Source organism: Pristis pectinata, chromosome 1, assembly GCF_009764475.1.
Source record: "Pristis pectinata isolate sPriPec2 chromosome 1, sPriPec2.1.pri, whole genome shotgun sequence".
Lineage (NCBI taxonomy): Eukaryota > Metazoa > Chordata > Chondrichthyes > Rhinopristiformes > Pristidae > Pristis > Pristis pectinata.
The window spans coordinates 53,846,182-53,869,876 of record NC_067405.1 but is presented as its reverse complement, the minus strand read 5'-3'; the positions used below and the strand labels follow the sequence as shown (position 1 = coordinate 53,869,876).

The 23,695-nt window shown below is 37.5% G+C and overlaps 1 protein-coding gene across 1 annotated transcript in view; it reads left to right on the top strand.

Moving 5' to 3' along the window:
- The window catches only part of LOC127578203 (collagen alpha-2(V) chain-like), a 234,647-nt gene that overhangs the window by 183,409 nt on the left and 27,543 nt on the right, over positions 1 to 23,695 (top strand). The window contains exons 24-43 of the mRNA XM_052029930.1: positions 1,681 to 1,788; positions 2,361 to 2,414; positions 2,536 to 2,634; positions 3,742 to 3,795; positions 8,320 to 8,418; positions 9,394 to 9,447; positions 9,559 to 9,612; positions 10,190 to 10,243; positions 10,988 to 11,041; positions 14,990 to 15,034; positions 15,123 to 15,221; positions 15,973 to 16,080; positions 16,182 to 16,235; positions 16,974 to 17,027; positions 17,185 to 17,238; positions 20,259 to 20,312; positions 21,279 to 21,386; positions 21,488 to 21,541; positions 22,411 to 22,464; positions 23,138 to 23,299. Coding sequence (XP_051885890.1) covers positions 1,681 to 1,788; positions 2,361 to 2,414; positions 2,536 to 2,634; positions 3,742 to 3,795; positions 8,320 to 8,418; positions 9,394 to 9,447; positions 9,559 to 9,612; positions 10,190 to 10,243; positions 10,988 to 11,041; positions 14,990 to 15,034; positions 15,123 to 15,221; positions 15,973 to 16,080; positions 16,182 to 16,235; positions 16,974 to 17,027; positions 17,185 to 17,238; positions 20,259 to 20,312; positions 21,279 to 21,386; positions 21,488 to 21,541; positions 22,411 to 22,464; positions 23,138 to 23,299 — 1,476 coding nt within the window. The remainder of the gene's footprint in view (positions 1 to 1,680; positions 1,789 to 2,360; positions 2,415 to 2,535; positions 2,635 to 3,741; positions 3,796 to 8,319; positions 8,419 to 9,393; positions 9,448 to 9,558; positions 9,613 to 10,189; positions 10,244 to 10,987; positions 11,042 to 14,989; positions 15,035 to 15,122; positions 15,222 to 15,972; positions 16,081 to 16,181; positions 16,236 to 16,973; positions 17,028 to 17,184; positions 17,239 to 20,258; positions 20,313 to 21,278; positions 21,387 to 21,487; positions 21,542 to 22,410; positions 22,465 to 23,137; positions 23,300 to 23,695) is intronic.

The following is a 23,695-nucleotide window of genomic DNA, read 5'->3' as shown; positions in this document are numbered from 1 at the left end:
ATTTTCAGCTTGCCAGGTAATTGCAGAGAGCTATACTGGGGCTTGCTATGTATATTTTTAATGACTTAGATAAAAGTACAGAGTGTAACATATCCAAACTTGCTGAAGGTACAAAACTAGATGGGCAAGTGAGCTGCAAGGAGTCTGTAAAACAAGTAGGCTGTTAATTAGTGTGCAAAAACATGGCAAATATAATGTGTGGAAACAAATTATTCTGCATTTTTGTTTGGAAGAGAAACAAAATATTTTTTAACTGACCCTCCTCCCTGTGAACATAGTTCCTGCCCCATGTACCCTGACAAAAAACCACAGAAGACCTCTACGAAATTGCCTATTAATCTTCGATGCTTTAACCATAACTCCAGGTTCTCCACATCTCCGGTATCATTCTCTCTAATGCTTTGAATTCTTTGTGGTGAACTTCTGGAGGCTAGATTATTTGGGGTATTTGAAGAGCCAGTAGATAATTTTTTGGAGGATTGGGGAATTGAAGGCATTGGGGAACTAGCACAGAAGAGGAGATGAAGCCTGGGGCAGATCAGCCATGATCATGTTGAATGATGGGTCAGGCATGAGGGGCCGAGTGGTCTGCTCCTGCTCCTATCTTGTTTTACATCTTACGTTCTTGTGTTCTTGATATCTTTTCTGAAGTATAATGTCCAGAACCGGGCACCATAGAATAGACTAAGTCTAATTGATGAGTTATAAATATTTTCCACAACTCTTTTCATCTTGTATACCTCCAAAGAGAAAGTTAAGGATTATGCAAACATAAAATCAAGAGTGCACTATATAGCTCCTCAAGCATGCTCCACCATTAATAAGGTCATGGCTGATTCTGTACTTGATATCCACTTATTTACCTGATCCCATATCCCAATAACTCTGTAAAAATCTGTCATTCAAGACTTCATATATTTCACAGATCGCCCCTAATTCTTCTAGACTCCAGCGAAAGTGGCTCAATTTTACTCATCACATTTGACAAACCTTCATCCTTGGAATTAATCTAGTCCACCTACTTTACACTAACTTTCTACCCGGAGCCTACACCCAGGGTAATGTGATCAGCTTTGGTCTCTATATTAGAGACCAAAGCTGTTCACATTACCCTGGGTGTAGGCTCACCAAAGTCCTGGACAATGCTGCTGTCTCCCTTTTGTACTCCAGGCCTCTTGAAATGAAGACTGACATATTAACTGCCTTCCAAAATGCTTGTTGCATCTGCATGTTAACTTGCTGTGGTCTATGAAACAGCACACCAACTATATAGCAACAAATTTATCATCCTATTCTGCCAAATTAAAAAAAAAATTATCCCAGATTCTCTTTGTTTCCAGACCTCTTTTAAAATTGTACCACGTAAATAATATTTTTTCATTGTTTTTCCTTCCAAGTGCATCACATCACACTTCTTTGTAATAAATTTCATTTGTTATGAGTCTGGCATTTTCACCAGTGTGCTTTATTTTTGACTTTAACAACTCATTTTAAATAAGAAATATCAGATTTATTGCAATTTTTCCAAACTGACTAAAAATTGAATACACTTCAATCTCATTCAAGGTCTGTGAAAGAAAAGTAATTACATTGCTTTGAAAGTATCAAGGGAGATGTTCAATACTAATGTTCAGATGTGGGTATTCATATTACATATTTCATCTACCTTGATCCATCTAGGGTCCACCTGGTCCACAGGGAGCATTTGGTCCAATGGGTGAAGAAGGCAAGAGAGGACTTCGTGGTGACCCTGGTCCAGTTGGTCCTCTTGGTACAGTTGGAGAAAGAGTAAGCTAATTATATGTGCAATGAAATGTGACTTTAACAATCATTGCAATGGCCAGTAAGGCACTCAGAACAAACATTTTAAAAATGATCTAATTTGATTATAACTTTTCAATGTACACATTAAACAAATGGATGTTATACAGTATTGAAGTAAATGATCGTAGTTGGCCTATTATCATTTAGTACACAGGTTAAAGGAAGCACACAATCTGCTTTTCACATACTGACTTCAGAGGGTCACTGTAAAGATGGTGTTGAGATTCACAGAGGGTCACAGTAGAGATTCAGCTTTTTAGACCATGTGTTACACAAGAGCAAAGGGGCATTTCCTCTCATGGTTACCTCCAGTCCCAACCTGGTAATGCACATAAAGGCACTGGTGATGGCAGAATCAAGACTTTCCAAAATCAGATTGTTTACAGCATCCATGTTGCCCGTGAAGAATGTTGCCCAAGCATTGTCAATACCTATACATCTGAGTTTTTATGAAAATAAATAGGCTAAAATGAATTCAAACTTACAGAATTATTGTCATCCCTTAAATAAAGAAAACCTGTCTTCTTTCTAATTAGGGTGCCCCAGGTAATCGTGGTTTTCCAGGTCAAGATGGGTTACCTGGTCCAAAGGTGAGTAGCTAATTTTTAATGCTAAGAACTAAAAGTTTACACAAAAGGTGTTCTATATTCAAAACTTTTACAAGAGACCTCTATTCAACATTAATGCAGAATGTGCTTTCTACACCATCAGGGTGCCCAAGGACAGCGTGGTATCACAGGTCCTTCAGGTCCTAAGGGATCTGTTGGTGATCCTGGCCGCCTTGGCGATCGTGGTCTCCCAGGGGCAAGGGTAAGAACATTCCTTATGATCTGAATTGCATGACAGTGTCTCACTCACATTAGCAATGATTATAGGGAAATGTACAATATTTAGTTCCATTGCTGAATATTTGGCATGCATATCCAATTTACTAAAGGCTAATTGTATGGAAATTGAAGTCAAATTAGGAATCGTGAATATTATAAATAGCCCTGTAAACACTGTGAAAATAACATCTAAAGAAAAAAAACTCCAACAATGTAATAAATATGAAGTCTAAATTTTGAAATTGTTTGGAATTTTCTTTTACTAATATGATTTACTTCATTTAATACAAAAGTTGAAGAAACCTCTTTTATTTTGTTTGGATTTATAGTTCAACATTTGACTCTTCTTATTCCTTTGTGTTTTGTTGGTTTTTTTGTGTATTTGTGTTCTGTATCACAGCATTAAAAAGACTGAAGATTTGGGAAACAATAATAGAATCCACTTTCATTTCATATCCCTTTTCATTATACATTTCCTTTGTGATTGATTTTGCATAATCCAGATAAGATCTAAGTCTCTGCAAAAATGCATTTATTCTCTGTGATGTTATTGGAACAATTTAATATTAGAAGATCTAACGCACTAATATAAATGAACTAGAAGTAGAATCATATGTACAAAATATGTGCAAATAACAATTGCTAGGGGCCAAGTCCTGCAACTTCCCTTCAGTGGTTTTCAATTTTGCTAGTTATATTGGCAATAGCCAATATTTGACATAAAAAAAATACAGAGAAACTGAGAAGAAGTTTCAGAGAAATTAGAATTTGAAAAAAAAATCCTTATACAGTAACTTGCCAAGAGAGTACAATTAAGTATTTATGTGAATTTGCAAGTCAATTGTTTGTCTTAGCAAGTAACACACTTAATTGAAATATTGCATTTACTGAAACTGGAGAGAGAGATGAAAAGTTGTAATAAATGAATTTCCAAAAATAAACTTCTGCTTTTCTTTTGGGACGAGAAGTATTGTGAATTGGCTCACTAGTCACATATTTACAGGATTAATCTGCATCTTGTTACATGGTATTTTCTGAATATTTTAATGGTAAACTTCAAGCAATAAATAGATTTTCATTAAAATTACAGGGCCTTACAGGAAATTCAGGAGTCACAGGTCCAGAGGGCAAACCTGGAGCTACGGTGTGTATTCAAATCAGAATACATGGGAAGGAAGGTTGTTCACTGGGATATTGTTAAGCTTTATGTTCATCTTGATTTGTTTATGTACTTGTTTGTTATATTGTGTTAATTAAGGATTGTTTCCCAGTATCATGGACACTTATTCCTTACCATACCATAAAGAACAGAGAGTTTGTGTGATCTTGCTTTGTATATGGCGACTACAATAGAATACATAATGAGTATGTTCAATGAAAAGGGTTAATTAGATGTGAAGTGCTTTGACAATTCCAGATAAACAACTATCACCCTGTCAAATATTTGATAAAGGTGCTGTATAAAAGCAACAAACTTTACTTTCTGAACAGTTCCTTCAAGTCTTTTGCTTCTCTTGGTTCTGCAAATGCTAACTGAATTGATGAGTTAAAATACTCAATAGAAAGTATGACTAATGAGTAAAGCCTTCTGTTACTTAATTACCAGGATGTTAAGGTACAATGTCATTTCTGCTTATTGCTTAACCAGGACATCCTCAAGGGTGCTATAAGAAGTACAGAGAGAAAAGGAAGATGAAAAAGCTAGAATAATGTTCGCTGCTTCATTGAGCATCTCTGTACAGCTTTTGTCAGAATCAGATAAGAAATGAAATTTTAATTTCATCCCTGCACAGCAGAATTAGTTTCTCATCATTTTGCTTCCCTTCTTCTTAAAAAAACACTGCATGTTGTTAAGGAAGTTGGTTTATAAACCTAGCAAAATATTTTTTTGGTGAGGTGAGCAATATTGCTGAGAGCAAATTAAAAATGTTGGGTTTTACAACAATTAGCTACATCCTCTCAGCATTCACTATGCGTGACAATTCACATTTTGCCTGGCTGGATCAAATAAAAAATATATACATGTTGCCCTGGATCTTGCTGTTGTAGTGGTGCTGAACTTTTCACTGGTTATTGTTCATTATATTTTGAAAGTGGCAGCACCATTGGGATTTTCCTACTAGTGTAGTTTCACATGGAGATCCAGGTTGCAGTCAGAGAATCGGCACTCTTCCACAGGCTGTGCTTTTTTTAAAATTTAATCAACAATTTTGCTTGATTCTAATGCATCATCTAAGATTTGTTACCACCATCATTCACACAGAATTATAGATATTTCTATGTACCTGTATCAAAAGACAGAGAAGCTATATAGCAGCTTGAATCACTCTCTGCAATACAGGAAAGGAGAAAATAATATTTTCTCTGCTTAAAATATTTATTGATTTTTAAAAATATTATAACTTTAGCCATCCCATTGGATAGAATAGTCAAATCTTTAGAACCTTCTGTTTGAATTAGTTATTCAGTTCATTTAATGAAATTCTTGAGACCACAAACTACTAACCTGATGAACTTCATATGTTTCTAAATAAATATGTGGACAAAATATGCTTTTACTGGTGATTGGAAAAGAACAGCTGGTGAGGTGCTCCTCACACAATCCTGACTTCCACGCCTTGGCACTGCCGATGGTGCATCTGACCTGCTACTCTGCCACTTGACTCAGCATTGAGCCTTGAGGCACTGTGCACATGTCCTGATCTGGGGGGCTTGGGTGCACTTTGTACAGAGCTAATTCAACATTAACCTTCCTGAGGCTGGTATATCAAGTGCACCCAATTCATTTGAATGCAATCACTGACCTAGACAAAAAAGATAACTGAAGGTAAGTAGTTTTATTGATTTATTTATTTTACTTGACATTTTTTAGCTAAAATAGATAAATGTGTTTCATAAACAAATTCATTATTTTTAGCCATAATTATTTTACTATAATCTTTTAAGTTAAAATAAAATCTAAATCAATTTCAGCTCTTATTATCAGGAACATTTAGAAACACTTGAAAAGTCCTTTGATGGTATAAATTGAATGCCATTAGTCCGGTCCCGGGATGGGACCTCATGTTCTACCACCTGAGCCCTCGTTGGAGGATTCTGCTGGATAGCCATGGTAGCAAGACCCCAAGCTCGATTAGTCCCATGAGGTTGCAAAAGGTTAATACAACTGCAGCGATGTGGTAGTGGTGACATGAAATGTGGGCCAGATTAAGTTCACTATGGCCCCAATTAAGCTCACTATGGCCCATTAAGAACTAAATCTAAGTGTATGCATTCAGGATTGTATTTGAAAGATTCACTACCCAGATCTTATAGTAATGAGATCTTACAGCAAATATAGAATCTATAGCATAGCACATAAATTAAACATAGATTTAAAAAAGTGATATGATTGAGCAAAGCCAACATGGATTTATGAAAATAAGTCATGTTTGACTAATCTATTCCAGCTCTTTGAGAATGTATCTAGTGAGTAGATGAAGGGGAAACAGTTGATGTGATGTATTTGGATCTTCAGAGGACTTTTGATCAGGTTCCACATGGGATGACACTGGATAAAGTTAAAGTATATAGAATTGGGTGTAATGTAGTCTCGTGGATAGAGAGTTGGTTAACAGATAGGAAACAAAAAGTAGGAATAAATGGCCCTTCTCATTGTTGTTAGGCTGTGATTGATGGGGTGCCACAGATATTGGAGCTTTGGTCCTAATTATACATAATCCTTATCAATGATTTGGCTGATGGCACCAAATGCAATATTCCTATGTTTGCTGAAGACATGAAACTAAGTGAGAATGTGAGTCAAGATGAAAGATATAGTGAGGCTCCAAAAAGGAGATAGACAAGGGCATATCAAGTGCAGTGAGGAAAACATAATGGTATCCACTTCAGTAGAGAAAATGGAAGTGCTGAGCGTTATTTAAATAGTAACAATGTGAAGTGCTGATGTTCAAGAGGACATCAGTGTTCTTGTATGCAAGTCATTGAAAGGCAACACACAGGTGCAGCAGGCAATTAGGAAGACTAATGGGTATGTTGGCCTTATTGCCAGTGCATCTGAGTACAGGAATAAATACGTCTTACTATAATTATGCAGAGTCTCTATGAGATCACTCCTGGAACATAGCACATAGAGTAATAGAGCACAGGAACAGGTCCTTCAGTCCACAATCTCGGTGCCATGATGCATACACATGGTCTATATCCCGCCATTCCCTGCCTGTTCATGTGCCTGTCTAAATGCCTCTGAGATGTTCCTGTTGTATCTACTTCCACCACCTCCCCTGGCAGTGTGTCCCAGGCACCCACCACTCTCTGTTTAAAAAAAAACTTGCCCTGCACCTCTCCTTTAAACTTTCCCCCTCTCATCTTAAAGCTATGCCCTCTAGTATTTGACATTTCCACCCTAAGGAATAAATCCCTGACTATCTATCCTAGCTATGCCTATCTACTGAGTATCCTTCACAATTTTGGTCTCCTTTCCTAAAAATAATTCATTTCCTACAGAGGGAGTGCAATTGAAGGTTCATGAGACCAGTTCCTTGAATGGTAGGTCTGCCATATGAGGATGGACAGGGCAGACTAGGCCACAGTTCTTTAAAATTAGGAAGGATGAGAAGTGAACTGTGTTTAAACATACAAAATTCTTAAAGGCCTCAACAGGGTTAGAAATGAGGAGGATATTTCACCTGGTTGAGGAGTCTAGAACTAGGGATCACTGTCTCAAAATAGGAGGTAGACTATTTAGGTCTGAAATAAGGGGAAATTTTGTCACTCGAAAAGTGGTGAATCTTTGGAATTCTTTGCCCCAGACAGCTATAGAAACTCGGTCACTGCTTTCATTCGAAACTGAGATTGATAGATTTTTAGATATTAACAGAATCAATGAACATGGGGATAGGGTAGAAAAATGGTGGTGTTTTTGATTAACTGACCAGAATTGAGGAGACCCCTGTTCCTATTTCTTACAGAACCACTTTACAGCATTAAAAGAGGCCATTTAGCCCTTTGTGTCTGTGACACTAAATAAAGTTGAGACAACCCCATCAAACTTATTCATCCTTTACCTATCAATGGACAGAGTTAGCACTGATAATTGGCTGCTGCATATAGTATTTTGCCTTGTATTGCTGACCATTAATAAATGTATTTCCTCCTGCTTTTGCCTCAACTTGAAATTTTCAATTATTTCATGATTGTGATTATACCTTTTGTGTACTGTGAATGTATTTGGCTTTTAAATTTTATTATGTTAGTATACCATTAATATTAATAAGAAAATTGATTATTGCATTGCTCATAAAATACTCTTCAGGCTTGAATGAACACGTTTTCCTTGTTTCATAATCCATTCTTCCAATGCTTAGCCGGTATCCTACAAGTTCAGTGAGAGAAGGATCGGCATGGCTCCCTCAGAGGCATGAAGAGCCAAATTATATCCTCCTACGCAGAAAGCTTCTTCAAGGGAACATTGTTAACTTGACATTGTGACCCACAGTCCCTGCTCATTTCAGAAGAAATATTGGATAATATTTTAAATGATTCTTAAAGGTGCTATCTTCTTGTTTCCTGATGATATTAAATCCATTTGTAGCGAGGGCATGTGTCTCATGAAATAATGTCCCAAACCATGGTGTACTTATTTGTACCAATGTTGATATGTTACCAGGGCCCACCAGGTGAGGATGGACGTCCAGGCTCACCAGGGCCAATCGGACTGAGAGGTTTACCTGGTTCTATGGGTACAGTAGGGCCAAGGGGTAATCTTGTAAGTAACACATTTATTATTCAATTTACAATATACTGTATTGGTATGAAATATCACATATATCCATTTCCTACCCGTTAGTTGTTAATTAAATTAAAATCATAAATGAAGGTTGAATTTCTGTGCATGCTATGTCAATAGGGAGCTAGCTTGTTTAGTTGTGACACAAACAGGACACTTGATCCATTGGGTCCATACCAGTTCTCAGCAGGATAATTGAACTAATCCCATTCCCATCTTTCTCCTTTGTAGCCCTGAAACTTGAATTAAACTGCACTTCCGCTGTCTACACTGCATCCAATCTTCCATTGATGATCTTTGATTAATTCACAAAGTTAAAAGTTAATAATTATATATAGGGCTTGAATTTTTCAGTTTTTGTTTTTGTTTCAGTTTGGGGCTGTTTTTCAGTGTCTATTGTACTCAATAAAATCATGTATTTTGAGATGCTAAGAAACCTTCAGTGAGGGGGTATATCAGCTCTCAGCCTCTATAAAAGTGGAACTAAATTGAAATTGATAATAGCCACAACATGTGCATATTCAAAGTCAGCTGCGTTTACCAGGCCACCACCAACACACCACTGACTAGCATATCCCACAAACAAATGCTGATGGTCAGTGGTCTTCATCCACATTTTCAGAATCATGTATATCATTCCTAAATCAATACTGAATGAACATGTAAGTTCTACATGGTTGACATTTAGAGTTTTATCTGTGGGAAAAAAATGTGAATTTTTATTTTTACTTTTTTTTATTGGTTACAACTGAAAAATTTAATCCTTAATTATTATAAAAAAGCAGAAATCTTTAATATTGTATGTTTAAAAAAGGGGGCAATAATGCTCACAGGAAAGAAAAACACGTGAACAGAAATAGAAACTGCATCATCCCTGCACTGTGCAGTGGTGCATACAGAGCAGCTATTTATTATCTATATTAACTAGTCTTGCTAATAAACTTGTACTTGTAGGGTGATCCAGGTAAGACTGGTGAGAGGGGACCACCTGGTGCGTCAGGTCAAAGAGTAAGTAACATCTTTTAATGACTATCAAATTTGTTTACAAAGTGCTCTTGTAAAACTATTGTAACAAAGGCCATTTCTTTGGGATTCTTACTGTTTTTCACTTGATATTAGGGCACACCTGGCAAGGATGGAGAAGCTGGACCTCAGGGCCATGTTGGTCCAAAGGTAAATCCAACCACCCACACTGAATTATATCATTGTGTACTTACAATGCTGTCACTGGATAGATGCAATGCTGGATTCATAAGTTCATCAGTCAATTACCATTGACAAGATCAAAACAAGGCATTGTTAATATAATAGAAAAATTAAAAGTGGATGTTTATGTTTTTCTGTTTTAATGCATTAACCAAAATCAAACATTGCTCTAATTAAGGACAATAATCTTGTTTCCTTCAGCCTGATGTATACCAGAACCACTGATAGATCACGTCCTCTTGTGACCTTGCAGCAATAGCAAGGATATTACTTTTTTTTACTCTAAATATGTTTAATTTGAGCAAGCGCCATCATAAAGTTGACTAAAATGACGAAACCAAACAGCATCAATTTTGCTAGGTTTAATACATTAATATTTCCAAGATTATTTTATAACCTAGTTTCAGCATGTAGAAGCAAATCTAAAGCACGTAGAACTATTTCATCAGTGTGCTACTTGATATTATATATTTAAAGAATGTAATTTCACTACAAATAACAAACCAAGTAAACCTGATGCATTTTTGTTCTTTTTTTTGGACAGGGTCAAACAGGTGACAGAGGAGAACAAGGTCCTCCTGGTCCTCCAGGGTTCCAGGTATGTAAAGAAATACATTTTGGTCAAAACTTCCTTGGTGAATAATTCCTGAAACATTTTTGTCAATATGTGAGGCTGGATTAGGTAACAACCAGTGTCTTTCTAATTGTAACTTTAAATGCTAAATCATGGTAGAGTCATTTACCTCTTCTACTGGCATTGAATGTGATTCCATAACATTAGATGGAGCACATTAAGGATGCACTGTTTCTGAATTTTGGTTACCTAAGTATATGTTGTGCCAGTGCATTGAAGATGAATTATCTTATTGACAGATTCTTTGAACGTAGTTGCAATTTGAATATAGAAATCACAAAGCCTTTAAAGGCTATCAGAGACCAGAGGAGATCTCTACAGCACAGATTGGAATCAATTAGCCCTGAAATCACATCATGAAAGAGTGATTTCTGGACACTTGCTAGATCTACTATTTTAGAAGAGGAAATTTGATCAATGAAATTTTAATTCTATATTTTTATACAGCCATCCAATGGTGTAATTGCAGGATCTTGAACTATTTGTTTTAAAGTCAATAGCCAACATTGTTGTACACCTACAAACTGAATCAGCACCACCTTGGCCTTAACAATTTGTGTATCTTGCTCAGAAAATATCAATCAATTTATTATAAGCAAAGTGAAAAGCCAGATCGTATGTATCTTCCTCCAGTCTTGAGTTTTCCTTCATACTGTCAACCACACGACCACTAAATGTGATTTTATTTTGTACATCTGAATGTTTTAGGGCCTGCCTGGACCTCCAGGTCCTCCTGGTGAATCTGGTAAACCTGGAAGTGAGGTAAGATAAAGTTTAATAAAATCTTCTCAGTTTGTTGGATATTACCAAATATATATATATATATATATATATATATATATATATATATTTATAATTAATCTATTGACAATTAATAAAAAGAAAATGCCTGTACACTTAAACATACTTAAAATATTAATGAGAGGTTATGGTCACATTTGATTAATCCTGCTGTTAATAATTTAAACTAGATTTTAAAAAAAAGCATGTAAGTGGATGCTAACTCAACAGTGATAAAAGTAATGCTTTCATCTTTGACCAAGTTGTTCATTGCATTCCATTGAAATTGAGACCAATAACAAGAACAGACCAATTAATATTTTCACTGGAATCCAGGGAGTAATTTTAGAGTGAAAATTGAATGTTTTAATATGTATGGAGTCTCCAAAATTAAACATTAATGAATAATGTTTCTGAATCTATATGCCTCTGATTCTGCTGCAAGCACGTTTTTAATTCTATCTGCACTTCACTGTACTTGTGTATATGACAATAAACTCGACTTGACTTGATAATGGTGAAGTAGGGACCAGTTTTACCTCTCGTACAAACTTTATTCTCATTTGGTGGCATAGTGTTAAGTCACTAGGTCTGTAATCCAGAGTCCTAGACTACCATCCAAACACCACAACAGCTGATAATATGATGTTTGGCAAACCAAGAGCTAGTCATCAGGAATGATGACTGAAAAACTACTGGATCATCCTCAAACAAATATTTAGTTCACTTATGTCCTTCACAGGAAGAAATCTGCCATCCTTTCTCAGTCTGGCCTATGTGCAGCTCCAGACTAAGTCTTTTTTTTAAGAAAAAGCCCTTAAAAATGCTCCTGATGTGGTCTTGCAAGCCACTCTCTCAGAAAGGGGCTTACCACTACTTTCTCTGTCAGGGATAGGCAATAAATACTGACTTTGCCAGCAATGCCTAGATTCTATAAAATGAATACAAGGGAAAAAACAAATACCATTGTAACCATGCAGCTGGTGCTGGAAGCAACCCTTCTGGCTTCCTACAATGTAAGGAGATGTTAATGAGTTAGTGAGTTTATACTACTGACACAAGCTCCTTCATTGGCCTAATTCAATTCAAGTCCACACTGTAAGGTTTTTGAATTCAGGTTTGAGCAAGAAGTTCGTTTGTTTAAAACGTTTTCAATATTATATATTCACAGCAACATGTTATATACCTATCGTACAGGTCAATTAATTGATGCATTTATGAGGAGAATGTTAAAGAATATTAACCCTTTAGGTTTGTTGCCACAATTGGGCTTCCACTGGTTGTGGTCAATTGAACCAGTTATTCTTTCTTGTTTGGTTGAGACCCGTGAGAAACAATATGTTTGATCTGCCAACAATACAAATGTATTGCAATTGCACTGATGGAAAAAAGAATCCTGAAAAAATAAGTAGTCAGTAAAATGCCAGAACACAAACATTATTCTTTTGAGCAAAGTCCAAATTTTATAAACAAGGTACAAAAACCTGTCCCCTAATGCATATTATTTCAGAAGCAAGATGTTTTTGTTTTGATGATAGAGACATTTTAAAATACCAAAACAACAAAAAAATCCTAAAATAAATCAGGCATGTAATAAATGCTGACCAATAAGTTTACTGTAAAGCAATCAATAAATTATCCTAATGTACTGAGTAAGGTTGTAAAAGAGAAAATGGTGTATGCTTAACTTGTTGATTAAGCAAACTGATATGATCTCTATGCTTCAGAAAAATGACAGGATCTCACTGAAATGTACAAAATCCCAAAGGGGTTTGACAGTGTGGGAAGTTGCTTCTTTAATGTGAATTATATTTATATTTCTTTATTTTCTTCTTCATTTCTTGGCTGTTTCTGTCTTACCATCCTATGTGTAGAGATTTTTAAGGCAGTTTATATTTCTGTTTTTTACTTTTGTTTTGAAATTGTTTCATTTTGTGATATCATCTAAGTCTGTTTCATTAGGTATCCTGTTCTTTGATTTATTCATTCCTTCTTCACATTTCCCTATTCTTCCCTTGCACACCATATCTGTTAACTTCCTTTCATTGATTCTTGCCTTTTCAATTACATCTGAATGAATTCCTCTGCTCTCAAATGACAGCAATGTGGAACAATAGATACTGAAGAATAACAACCATTTTATTATTTTCTTATTTGATCTCAGGCTTTAAGTCACTCTAGCAATGCTGCATTTATTATCTCCTCTGTTGTTCTGAGAGATTGTATTGGCCCTTCCTCTTTGATTTGGATTCTACCATGGTGTCAGAGAGGGATTTCTAGGAATTTAACCCAGTAGATGGTGAGGAAATGAATAAAAGAATGAAATTTGGAGTGTGTATCCTAAATGGGATGTTGGAGGCAATAATATTTCTGTAATGCTGCTTCTCCAACATAAGCAGATCTGGGAGAGTATATTTCAGTGTTGAACCACACTTATTGTGCTGACAGTTACATTATAGAGAACAAGCTTAAGAAACTGTAGGAGAATTTTCTGAATCTTACTTTGGTTTGACTGGCTTTTCCAACACAACTATTTATTTTGTAATATTCCATATTATGTTGTCATTTAATATATTCTTCTACATTGATATTTTCCCCAATATTATTTTTAATACCTTTTGGTTGACTGTCAAACAAAATGCTTTTTATTTAAAGGTGGAGTGGGCTTAAATGGCAATATGATCTACTCCCATTCCTATGTTTTTTATGCTCCTAATTAGAGTTGAAAATGTTCAGCAATATTTTCTTGTTTTTATTTTCATATCTGACTTCTACTGTTTCTGTTTTTATTAATAAGAATGACTTTCCCATGTATTTTGACAAATCAGGAATAGTTCAGAATACTGAATGATGCAAACTCACCAAGTGATCCTGGGCTGGGGAAACCAGATGTGCCGGAGACCCACATCAACTTGGGGAATTTACTGGTCTCAAAGCACACAATCTGGCATGAGAATCTTTAAATATCCTTTTTATTTCATCGAGACCTGCACCTACACAAACTTAAGATAAACGGCCACTGTGTGGATTGCTAGCCAGGCGAAGAGGCATGAAGCAGGCAAGATAAATGTCAGCCATTTTATTTCACTGGCTCCCAACTTTGACAAATCATAGTAACTTTCAGAGCTGAAACTTTAAGAATTTTGGAGTATAATTCGCTGTCCCTTTCCATTGCTACAAATTTAGCAAATGACTCTGTGGCCCTGTTGTAATTTCGCAATTCAACATGGACTGGTTTATATTAGATCTATTTATCCTTCATAAAATGAGAAGTGAATTTTGAACACCAATGTGAAGAGACTCAAGGTCCTTCCTATCCAACCTTCAAGTTGTCTGGCTAAAATTTCAAAGCACAAAATGTGGACTGACAGAAGTTCTGAGTGACAGCATCATTAAACATCTACTAATTAGAACTGTAGGGCCTTTTGTTGTTGTTGTTGTTCTTCTTCTTCTTCTTCTTCTTCTTCCTGTGATACTTATAATACATCTGGGCAGAAAAGAAATTAAAATTTTTTTTTAATTTTTAGATTTTACTTACAGCGTGTTAACAGGCCCTTCCGGCCCAACGAGTCTGCGCCGCCCATTTTTTAAACCCAAATTAACCTACCCGTACGTCTTTGGAATGTGGGAGGAAACCGGATCTCCCGCAGGAAGCCCACGCAGACACGGGAGAACGTACAAACTCCTTACAGACAGTGACGGGAATCGAACCCCGATTGCTGGCGCTGTAATAGCGTTGCGCTAACCGCTACGCTACCGTGCCACCCCGTTTGCAAATGTGCAATTGTTTTTTTTTAAACAGCAGTTCTGAAACTATAAAGAATTAAGTATTTGCGTATTTTGAATTGAAGAGAGGTATAATATTGGAAAATTGATCATTTCCAGTGAAAGAAGTTCTTGACCTCATTATTTGAATTTATCTCTTGATAGGGCATCCCCGGTGACCTTGGTCCGTTAGGTCAATTGGGTCCAAGAGTAAGTACAATTGTAACCTGTTGTAAAACATATGCTATTTGTTTGAGGAAACAGGCCAATGCTGATATTAAATGATGAACTATTGTAGGGCGAACGTGGCATTCCAGGTGAACGTGGTTTACCAGGTCCTCCCGGTCTTCAAGGTCCCAAAGGAATTCCAGGAGCTGCTGGTAAAGATGGACCTAAGGTATTGTTAAGCACTGATTACATCAGTCATACACATCTTGTTTATTCATTGTCTAAACGACAACAGTAGTTTCTTTAAGTAGTAAGTAATTGGACTGCTGGAAGTTTGAAATGTTTGGGTACATCGTGGAGTGCAATATACATGTTTTCCACCTAACTTCCTCCACTGCTCTCTTGAAGTTGGTAATTCATGCCAGGGTTCCACCGCTGTCATAAACCCTCTTGTAGCTCGTGAAATTGGCCATTTTTCATGTGTGATCCTAAGGAGTGATGGCTGCAAAGTTGAGGCCAATCCTGTCCTCACTTGATATCCATATACCGAATCTCGATTCCAACAGATGTAGACAGTCTTCTCAGAAGTAGGGAGTCCTTGCTGATTAGTTGTCCCTTTCCTGGCCTTTGATTACTACAGTCAGTTGTGGATTAAATGATTAAGAGCAGACCAATGATTTTGGAAAGTAGTCCACAGTCCCCCTATCAGTCACGTATTTTACCAAATGACTCAATTAAGGCATTTTGTTCCTTATGATCTAATTCTAATTTGAAGAGTGCTATCATATTCATCTCAACATGACATGGGTAGAAAGTCCTTTTAATATAAAGCACCAAAAGGAAGCTTGTCTAATGAATTAATAAAGTTGTTAAGTGCGACTCTTCAACTGATCTGCAAGAGAAAGATTTCTCAAGTTGCTCTGCATTTTAATACCCTGTTCATCACTTCTTTTTGGTGACTGCACTTTTTTAAATTTCAGGGTCTTCCTGGACCTGCTGGTAGTACTGGAGATCCAGGCCCTCCAGGTCTTCAGGGAATGCCTGGGGAACGAGGGCCTTCTGGCCCTTCAGGTCCTAAGGGAGACAGAGTGAGTAAACACAAATACCCATGATTTTATATGAATGCATAGCTCATTCAAGCTCTTTAGTGCTTAGGTCCTGCATAATATTTTCTCTTTTCAAATGGTAGGGTATCGAAGGTGAGAAAGGATCTGAAGGTAATCCAGGCAATGATGGTGCTCGAGTAAGTAAACACTTCAACTTACTGTTCTTGTATCTAAAATCAATTAGACGACATCCGCACTTATATTCTACTTATCTCCTCAAGTACATTGTAAGCTGCTGTATCAAGTGGATTAGAAGTAAAGTTATTATTCTGTTAGAATCATTTGGGAAATAAAATAATGGGATATACCTGTGACAAGTATGTGCCACCTTCTGCCACTTAACCGATGCAAAAGGGATTCATCTCTCCACCCCTCCTTCCTTGATCATTCTCTCCACTGACTTACAAGAGGCATTTCTGCCAGCTCTTTCCTAACTTACCAAGTGCATGCAGTGAATCCCTGAGCAAGAGGCTCATGTGGGCCATGAAATCCAGTACTGACCCACCAAGACAAGTGAGCTGTTTCACTCTGATAAAATCCTTTGGTGTAATTCCACTAAATGGCCCCGAGGTGACCCTGCAAAGGAGGGAACTCCCACAGTCAGCCCCAACCTCATCAATGTGCCCAGCAGCCAGGAGGGAAGGATATTGAAAAGTAAAAACAAGGTTTGCCATTAAATAAGAATAAGTGTGTAAGTATCCCTTACTTCCCAATTTTCTTCCTGAAAATCCATCCCCCTCTTTACAATTTCTTCTCAGCTTCAAATGATCAAGTTCAATGATCTGAAGAACTCTGTCCCCTGTTATCTATTACTCTTAAAATATCAGATGTTGTTTGAATGACATTTCCTTTGCTGCTGTGCTTTTTTGCAACAGGGTCTGCCTGGCTCTCCAGGTCCACCCGGCAGTGCTGGTCCTGCAGGAGATAAGGTAATTCAGCCAAATGTTCACATCAAATGACATAAAATGCACCTTCTGATCCTTCCTGTTGCGAAGTGAAAAGGATACCTTTTGATCCAAATTTCGACTTTGTTGTGTTTTTATCTCCTTGACTATAACTATTTTTTATTTTAAATCAAAAATGTAGGGTGAACCTGGCTCTATTGGACTTCCTGGACCTCTGGGTTCCCGTGGATCTCCAGTAAGTAAAGGCTAGAAGTGTTTCAAGATGGTAAATACAGTGATACTACCTTTTCACCAGTGGGATCTGGTTTTAAGATGCGCCAGCTAGATAAACTAAAGATCTTCTTTCTCTGGTGGTTTTCTCTGGTCTTCGTTGCATCCAGTCCTTAATAGAATACAAATGTATGTCACTCAAATATCCTAAATACGAGCACATTTTGTCACCCTAGGCATTGAGGCAGAGTGTAGAAAACAGAAACTAATTGAAAGGAGAATTTGGCTGTGTTAACAACATTGTGAACAGTTTGGGCGGGAAATTTGTATTTATACTATCAGTTCCAAAGTGGCATCCTATCTGTATATGAATGTTTGAGGCAAAGTTTGCACCATATGCCATGATATGCAGAAGTAGTAACAGAGTGTAGAAAACAGAAACTAATTGTAAGGAGAATTTGGCTGTGTTAGCAACATTGTGAACAGTTTGGGTGGAAAATTTGAATTTATACTAAACGTTTCTTGGATTCTGTGGGCTGTGGATCAGTTCCAAAGTGGCATCCTATCTGTATATGAATGTTTGAGGCAAAGGTTGCACCGTACACCATGATACGCAGAAGTAGTATGAGGAGAAGCCTGATCTTGATGATGTCATCGGCATGAAACACTAATTCGATGCCAGCTCTGTTACTCTGGAACTAACTTTGAGCTCAACATTTCAGCTAATACCGTCTCTTAAACATTTACAATCGAACATGTGCTCATTATCAGAACCGAAAAGAATCCACCCTTCTCTTTGCTGACCATCACAGTGTCTGCTTGGCAGCAATGACAAAATAAAAACCAACACAAAATGAGAATTATATCAAACTTATGAACCAAAACATGTCAAATTGCAAACGAAATTCAACTTATAAGTCTTGTGTTTCCCCTCAGTGCCTGCCTTTGGTATGCCTCTGTTTATCCTGGTGCTCCCATGCAGGGTCAACCCGGTGGCTGTTGTCTGGCTGGTGGAAGGCTGCTGACTTTCAATGAAGGAAGGAGCAGGTGGCCTTGGAAGGCAACCTCAAGGGGCTCCAACCCTGGACAGCACCATCTCAGCAAGAACAGCATGAGTCCAAACCAATTTGCTGGAGAAGCAACAGCAAGGACTTGGACAGAAGGGCAGTGGTGGGAACATTAGTGGTGCTGTCCTAACAGAGGCCTGCAAAACAGGTGCTCACAGGGCCAGTGCTGCTCCTCTGGGTAGTTACTCAGCCCTTCTAATTGTCCACTGGAGGGCACATTGCTGGGTTATTGTGACTCCTTGCAAGTACCTTAAACCACTGACACCATTACAACAGCAGTCTAAGCATATGCATGGCTGAAAGTTGAGCAGAATTGTAAGACAGAATTCTGAGGCTCCGCTGCAACACTCGCACACTGCATGCATTTTGTTGATGCTGCATTGGGAGCTGAGAGATCAGCCATCGAACTTGGATCTGCAACAGTTTGTATCGGGTTATCAGCCACTTCTGTGCTTGCTGGAAAGGATAAACTGTGCAAAGACTTTTGGAAACTTAGGGAATCAAGGGATACGGAGTTAATACAGGAGAGTGACGCTGAGGTAAAAGTTTAGTCATGATCTTACTAAATGAGGGGTCAGTCAAAGGAGCTGAATAGGCTATTCTGCTTTTATTTCTTATGTCCTTATGCCCCAAGCCCTGTGCAATCCTATTGGACACTTCCATGCTCTTTAGCATTAAATGCTGGTTTCCGCAGAATGTACTCCCGACATACTGAGCCACACCCTTCAGCCATACCCCTGCAGCCTGCCCAGCTGCAGTACTCATCTGAGTCCTCGACAAATCTGCAAACTTGATGGGTCAAATGGCCTCTTTCTATGTCGTAACAACTTTGTGCTCCTAACATACGAACTTGTGAAAGCTGTGAGACATGTTTATGGAGGCAGCAGCAGTGTTGGGCATCTACCAACAAACCTCAACCTCACTGATAGAGGTTTGGTGGTAAGTGTGCAATTGCGTAAGGGGAAACTGAGCCATATAATGCTGGTGCAGTAGTGAGAAAGATGGAGGATTTGAAAATGCATTCACTGATCTTTGGCATGAGTATGACATTGTTTAACATCTTGCTTCGTTGGATCCAGGTCTCAAGGACTTCGCTCTTAACACTGATTACCAGACTGATTTCTTTTCGCTGCCTCTGCCTATGTGTCTGGATTGTTTTATACAGACCCCATTAATTTAAAGTAGAGCTCACCACTCATGTACTGGGGCCCCTGCTGAGGAGAAAAGTCAATGAATAGCACAGACAGAGCTGTCTACAATATGTAACCAATGGAATGATAAGTCAGTTAGAACTTGAACTTGCTGTGCTGTCTGCAGTGCGTCTCACAGGAATGGTTTAATTGCCATCTCCAACCCTTTTTTCGTATTATTTAATTCAGCCTCATTTTATTTTGACAATAAGACTTCTGAAGTCTCATCTCAAAAGGTATTGCTTTTGTTCTATAATAATTTATGGATCCTTGATAGAATGCTTGTACTAGAGACTGACAATACAAGGAGTAGTTGCTGTCATAGTATTTGAAAGGATATCTCATTATAGTTTTGATGGTAGGGCACAGCTATGTTGTAAAGATAATGAAGGGAGCTGGAGATTATGCATTAGGGCAAATTGTTCGTATATCTGTGGATGCAAGGCAAAATATGAAACAGCCTTTTAACATAAGGCAAGTGAAAGCTATTTCAAGCAATTAAGTTGTGGAATGTATGAATAGAAAGAGCCATTGAGGAGGATAGTATTAATGAGTTCAAGGGAGAAATAAAGAAATAGGGAAAGATGAAATAGTGAGTTTGTGATGATAGAGGGCTGGTATTTAAAGGAGTCAAACATGTTGGATGTCTTTTTTCCTGGTTTTTAAAGTTCATTGATTTGTTTAATAGGATGGCAAACACTTTTTGCATCTACAACAGGATTTGCAATCTTGCAGTTATATTTTTGTAGCGACATTTCTAGATGGTGATTTCTATTTTTCTTTTCCAGGGTTCTCGTGGTGAGACTGGTCCCGCTGGTCCCGTTGGATTCGCTGGACCTCCAGTAGGTTATCCATGTCCAAAAAGATGTTTTAAATCTTTTCTTTAAATAATTTGTTCTATTGACAGTCACTTTGTTAAATACAATCAGTCAAATGTTTAGTTGAGGTATAGCAGTACAATGGCTGTGTTACTGGACTAGAGGTACAGAGAACTGGATTAATTATCCATAACGCACAAGTTCAAATCGCACTATGGCAGCCAAGGAAATTATGTTCAAGTAATTAAATAAATTCATGCATAAAAATCTGGTATTACAAATGGTGATCATGAATCTACTAGATTGTCATTTAAAAAAAAGACGGATTCATTAATATCTTTTAGGGAAGAAAGTCTGCCCCCTGCCTGGTCCGGCCTAAATGTACTTCCAGACTCAGCGATGAGGTTGACTCTGATCTGCTCATTGATAAGGTTCAGCTAGATACTGCTCAAAGGCAATTGGGAATAGGCAATAACCACTGGCTTGGTCAGTGTTGTCCACAACGTGACGTGAACAAATATTTTAAAAATCTTGAAGAAATCCCTATTGTTATTGTGAACTGCAGTAATAGGATGAGCTCATTAATTTTTACCTACTCTTATTAGGAGGAACTTTGGATAGCCTGATTGTGCTTTTATCAAGAAAGAGATTCTGACTTTTAATGTAATGATTGAGATGTCTAAACCATCAGTAAGATGGACTTGATCCTTTTGCCTGTCACATATTCAGTCTGTATCACCTCCACCAAACATTGTTAAAAGTGACAATCTTTGAAATCCAACAGGAGAAAATCACACAAGGAATCATGTTGGAGAAGCTACAAAAGCTTAAGTATAAGAAGCATTACCCTAATCTTACTGCTTTGAGCATTATAATTGTGGCATAAGTGAAATTCTCTTTAGAAAAACAAAGGTGTAACCTGTGAGGTAATTTTCTTATCTAATTCGTACTTTAGCTCCCCACTAAACTGCTCGATTTCATTCTGACCAGGGCAACGATGGACAACCTGGAGTTAAAGGTGAAACTGGTGAACCCGGTCAGAAGGGTGATGCTGGCTCTCCAGGGCCACAGGGACTAGCAGGATCCCCTGGTCCAGCAGTAAGTACAATAATAGAAGCGATAAAAGAAATTAAAAAGTTCATGGTTACTTATGATTATGGGCAAGCCATTCAACTTAATGCTCCTTGTTCCTTCTCTAGGGTCCTATTGGAGTTCCAGGACTTAAAGGTGGACGTGGCACTCAAGGTGCACCTGTAAGTTTCATTTTAAAACTTTGTAGTTTGTTTCAAGTTTTTGTTTGCTTTGAATATTTCAGTTTATTACTTCTGTCCATAGAAAAATGTATGAATGTGTTAAATTAGGAAACAGTTTATAATATTATGAAGCCTTGTATCCCTCAATGTTGTATCCAAATGTAAAGGATTACTTCACTTCACAGTAATGCTGTTGTACTGATTTCTATTGGTCTAGAATCTGCACTATGGCTTGATTTGAGAATTTTAGTGCAGCTGCTGATCTAAATGTCAGCACATTGATGTGCAAAGGGAGCTTGAGGTCTGAGTCCATAGCTCCCTGAGAGTGGAAACGCAAGTAGATAGAGTTGGAAAGAAGATGTATGGTGTGCTTGCCTTCTTTGCTAGGGGCAGAGAGTATAAGAGTCAGGAAGTCATGATACAGTTGTGTAAAACTTTGATTAGGCTGCGTTTGGAGTATTGGGTGCAGTTCTGGTCACCTCATTACAGGAAGGATGTGGAGGCTTTGGAGAGGGTTCAGAAGAGGTTTACCAGGATGCTGCTTGGATTAGAGGGTATTAGCTATAAGGAAAGGGTGGACAAACTTGGATTGTTTTCTCTGGAGCGCCAGAGGCTGAAAGGAGACCTGATAGAAGTTTATAAAATTAAGAGAAGCATAGATAGTGTATACAGCCAAGATTTGTTTCCCAGAGTAGAAATGTTGAATACTAGAGGGCATAGCTTTAAGGTGAGAAGGGGAAAGTTTCTTTTCACACAGAGAGTGATAAGTACCAGATTAAGAATTGCAAATATATTAACAAAGCTATTCAAAAGCTTATCAAGATTCACTAAATCCTGACTGCGTGTTAACCATGTTTTCTCTATAACAGGGTCCCACTGGCTTTCCTGGGCCTGCAGGCAGAGTTGGACCACCAGGACCAACTGTGAGTAGTGGTTTTCAATGAAATAAACAATTCCTAATTGGTTGAGATATTTTTCAGAAGGATATGCTCATATTAAACACTTATCCTTATCAAGGATAAACAAATATCCTTGAAAAGATCTTACATTTTCACTTAAGATGCATTTTTTATTAACTTAATAATGATTTGCTTTGATTCCATACAACAACAGGATTAAATCCTGTTGATTGATTAAGTCCAATTGGTTTGGCCTGTCTTGAGATGATGTGATCATATCTCTCCACTTGAGGCCATCTTCCCCAGAATCATGTGGTTATGGGGATTAAGAGTCCACAAACAGATCTGGCCTGGTGTCTAATAATAGGTTAATCTAGTGTTAAAAGTCTTGCACTGTAAAATGATATCTGTCAAGTGAATTAATCTATTGAAGATATTGGCATAATGCTAATGGTCTTTCTTGATTCAGTGCTTAATTTCAAGAAAAGTTGCATTACAAATAGAACTTAACGCACTTGAAAAGTTAGTACTATCTAAATCTGGCCTCTCAAATATCAATCCTGGCCTTCTGTTAAAACCATCTCTTTACATCCAATGATAGAAAAAATTGAGGCATAAGAAAATATTATCGTGAATTAGAATCAATCTATGCCAAAATAATAAGGCTATGAATTCATCTTTCTTCTCTCTTTTCTAGGGTGAGCCAGGTCCTGCTGGTCCCTTAGGGGCTCCTGGGAAGGAAGGTCCTCCAGGTCTGCGAGGTGACACTGGTTCACCTGGAAAGACTGGTGATCCTGGCCCTCCAGGGATACCTGGTAGCCTCGGTGATAAAGGTGAATCTGGAGAAGATGGTCCAACTGTAAGTGCAATTAGAATTCTGAAAATCGTAATCCATCATGAAGTAGGAAAAAAATATTCAGTGAAACTGAATGTAGCTATAATATTATCACTATAGTTAAATTAAGTTCCTATGCTGATCCAAACATACAACCAGATATCAGGTGTAAAAAGGAAACACATTTCTTAAAATGCACAATCTACAAAATTAATTGGTTTATCAGTTTTATCATTCAGCTGCTGTACAGCTTGATAACTATGGTATTAAAATTGACATGACTGCATTAAAAATTCTAGGCTCATTTATCTCAATGATTCATCCATTGTAACAATAGCAGCAAAAGTAGCATGTTGTATAAATGCAACAAAAGAGATGAGAATCTTCCATCATTGATAGAGAGTGATGAGACAAGTACTG